This window comes from Salmo salar, chromosome 01, assembly GCF_965601325.2.
Source record: "Salmo salar chromosome 01, fSalSal1, whole genome shotgun sequence".
NCBI classification, from domain to species: Eukaryota; Metazoa; Chordata; class Actinopteri; order Salmoniformes; family Salmonidae; genus Salmo; species Salmo salar.
Window position 1 is genome coordinate 65,211,035 of NC_138291.1, and position 3,206 is coordinate 65,214,240.

The window sequence follows — 3,206 nt, forward strand, 5'->3', positions numbered from 1 at the left end:
GTGAGTGATGCAACACATTACTATTGTCTGATTGAATATGTGAGTGAAATGTATAAACCCAGTGATATTTGTTTTGTAGGACAGTTTTATGGAGCTCCTGGAGCTGAAGATGCATGGAAATTATGTAGGCCTATGGAGACTGACTTGTGATGCTGAAATTGTCTAATTTCCATGCTCTACTCCTTGATGCAAAGAACCTGTGTTTAGTTTAGTCCTGAGGACTGTATTAGTTGACCTAATACAGCTACAGGAATAGTATTTTATGTATTTCCCCCACATTACACTTGGAATGCTAAAACCATTTCCTACCCTGTCTTTGGAGAGCTTGACTGAATCATTAAGCTGTTGGACATCATTTTTGGGATGGATATTCAAACACTGTTGGCATATGGGTTGATTTGTACCTTTCCCCTGGATCACAATATCATATACCAGTTTATTGTTCGACGGCCATTGCAACAACCAGACAAGTTTTGTGCTTGTAGAGCTCGAGCAGCCACTTACAACATGGGTCAGGTTTTATTTGGGTCAGGTTTTATTTAAACAAATATCTTTACACTTCAAGTAAATAAAAAATACATTTACATTACACAGTAAATAACAATATAAATCATTGTGTACATATTTGCAATAATGGAAATGAACTATGCAGCACCAAGTTATTTATAATACAGGTGTAGACAGAATTCAAATTCTCAGTTAAGTGCCACCTCCGTATAGTATTTACAATACAGTAATTTACTGCAATCAAAGTTAAGTTTCATTAAAAGAAACAAAACAACTCTGCCATTTTTGATGATATGTATCGTTCTTTCCAATACACATCCAATGACAACTTCTTTATTCTGCATTCTCCAGCATCAGGGGGAATTGGATTGGTCCATCTCATGCCTCTGGGCGCATCACTTTTCCCCGGGAACCCATTTTTCCTTTCCGGTTGTGTTCTGTGCGTGTCAGCGTCTCTGACATCTGTCAGATATGTGTCGGTTGTGGGAAGTGTGTATGTTCGAGACTGTGTGTCAGCATCTGAGGCAGTGTGTATGTCCCGGATGTGTGTCAGCGGCTCTGGCAGGTGTGCAGGTTCCGGGCTGCAGTCCTGCTGACTCCGGGGTCTTTCTCTCCTCTCTCTAGTCTGCAGGAGAGGCCATCTCCACAGTCGCAGCGCTGGAACAGCTCCAGGCCATGGCCGCCTTTCCTACGGTGATGCGTGCACACCTGGCCCTCTGTCAGCACCGGCTTACAAATACGAGACCAGAAGTGGCGTGCACAGCACAGACCCTCAGAGCAGTCGGAGGACCTTAGGCAGTTCTCACCTTCCCGACCTAGAGAGAAGGAATATGAAGGGTTCTGTTGGAAAGGCCTCATAGCTGGAATTTTGATAATCAAATGTTTCCTTTCAACACCCTTGGCTTTGTGTTTTTATGGTAACTTATTCCTAGGGGACTGGTGGGAAGGACAAATCTATAGGATCTTTATGGGTGGTACTGGATAATGTGTATGCATGTGTAATGCACACCTACCTTTTACAGAATGTTGACCTTGGGGCAGAGGCAGTCTCTTGCCATAGTGTTCCATGGTGTTGTTCTGCCTATTCTCAACACTGGTAGTGACTGCGGTTTCAGCATCTTGATCACTGGCCTGACAAATACCTGAGGAAAAAGGCACACGTTATCATACAGTCACTTCAATTGAACACAAGTCAAGTTTTCAAGATAATTACAATATCTCACGATTCCCCATCTTTCTCACCATAAGTGTTTTTTTTACTTATATTACCAATACCTATCTTACCACCACATTAAACGCAAATACATCTAAGTCCTAGCATGAATTAAAAGTGTGATGATCTGAAAATGGTTGGAAAAACAAACATGTTGCGTTTGCAAATCTTGAGCTCACCATTGATGCAGCGCTTCCCAGCGCAGCACATAGAATCTCTTGCGCACCGCTTCCGGGTCTTTCGGCATGGGAGACACGCGCCTCGGATATCGTTGCAGAATTCATCGGCCCCACACTCAGCATTGTATGTGCAAGTAGGCTAACATAAAGACATAATACAATATTAACTTTAATTGGAACATAATTGCAAAACGCATTTTAGTAAACGCGTAGGTAAGGTAAAATGCCCAATAAGCGCTTAGGCATAGGTTAGTGTTGATATTACGCACAGCTGCAAGAGCGTTCTAGTGCAGTTGCTTACCTGCAAAGTGTCCACGACTGCCTTCTGTCCGTCATTACCTGCAGAAGAAGGACGTGGGCTCGGGCTAACCGTGTCAGTGACACCGGGCAAGTTCTTGATGGCATTAGAGTTCAGTAAAACAGCCCCAGCGTAAGCATCCCCAAGGTATCCAAACAGCGTGAGATACATGGCCATAAAACGACCGACTGACAGATTAGGCATACTTCTTTAAGTAAATGATCGGTTTTATGAATAAAAAAATGAATAAAAATCCTTCAAATGTAGGATATTGTTAAAAAGTCCGCAAAGTCTTGAATCCTACCACAGTCTCAAGAGGATGTTAGTATGGTATTTTGAGGTATCCTGACGCACGACTCTGCGATGTTCTCTTTATATATGAAGATCTGTTTGCATTCCCGCCCCTCCCAGCGCACAACAAAGGTGGCGGGTGGAATTCCAAATGCGCTTATTAAACTCCCAGGTTCTACTGTACGGAAATGGGCAACAGCCCCTCCAGCATTCGTTTCACAATGTTTCAGTGATCAACAAGTCTCTCTTGTGAATTCGTCCATCACGTGCATACACGGAGACCTCCTTTAAACGGTATAGGATTCCATTAGAATAGCCTACAGCTCACAATAACTCCTGGCTTATTATGGAACTGCCCCTAACTCATTTTGGTTCTGGGAATGATCTCTGAAGGTTGTGGGAACGTTCCCTGAACATTGCACCAATGTTCCCTAAAGGAACAAGCTTTTCTTAAGTTCTTTGAACGTTCTCTTTTGGTTGTATGAAGGTAGCAGAGAACGTTCTGGGAACGTTCTCTGGAAGTTAAAGTTAGAACACTCCCAGGATTACACAATTAAATATGAACAAAGATGTATAGCGATGTAGCCTATCATTTAAGAAAAGCAATAGGTCAAGATAATGTGGGTTATTTGGATTTCAGCATGGCTAAAATGTGGTCAAAGTTACAAAAATGGGTACTAAAGATTAAAACAGACATAGGGTTGCAAAAAACGTTTAA

At 42.3% G+C, this 3,206-nt stretch overlaps 1 protein-coding gene across 1 annotated transcript; it reads right to left on the bottom strand.

Moving 5' to 3' along the window:
- Nucleotides 1-523: 523 nt before the first annotated feature.
- Nucleotides 524-2,650, bottom strand: LOC106608700 (dickkopf-related protein 1). Its single transcript, XM_014206808.3, has 4 exons — nt 2,201-2,650; nt 1,900-2,038; nt 1,521-1,649; nt 524-1,322 (listed from the first exon to the last, which is right to left on the bottom strand). The coding sequence occupies exons 1-4, from the start codon at nt 2,399-2,401 to the stop codon at nt 1,057-1,059; spliced, it is 735 nt and encodes a 244-aa protein (XP_014062283.1). The 5' UTR covers nt 2,402-2,650; the 3' UTR covers nt 524-1,056.
- Nucleotides 2,651-3,206: the final 556 nt, after the last annotated feature.

Bases quoted from the DNA above. Each gene is read 5' to 3' on its own strand.
- LOC106608700 (XM_014206808.3), bottom strand. From the start codon at position 2,401: ATGCCTAATCTGTCAGTCGGTCGTTTTATGGCCATGTATCTCACGCTG. The intron at 2,039-2,200 runs GTAAGCAACTGC...TCTTTATGTTAG, and splicing joins CAGTCGTGGACACTTTGCAG to CCTACTTGCACATACAATGC. The intron at 1,650-1,899 runs GTGAGCTCAAGA...CTTTTTCCTCAG, and splicing joins TGGGAAGCGCTGCATCAATG to GTATTTGTCAGGCCAGTGAT.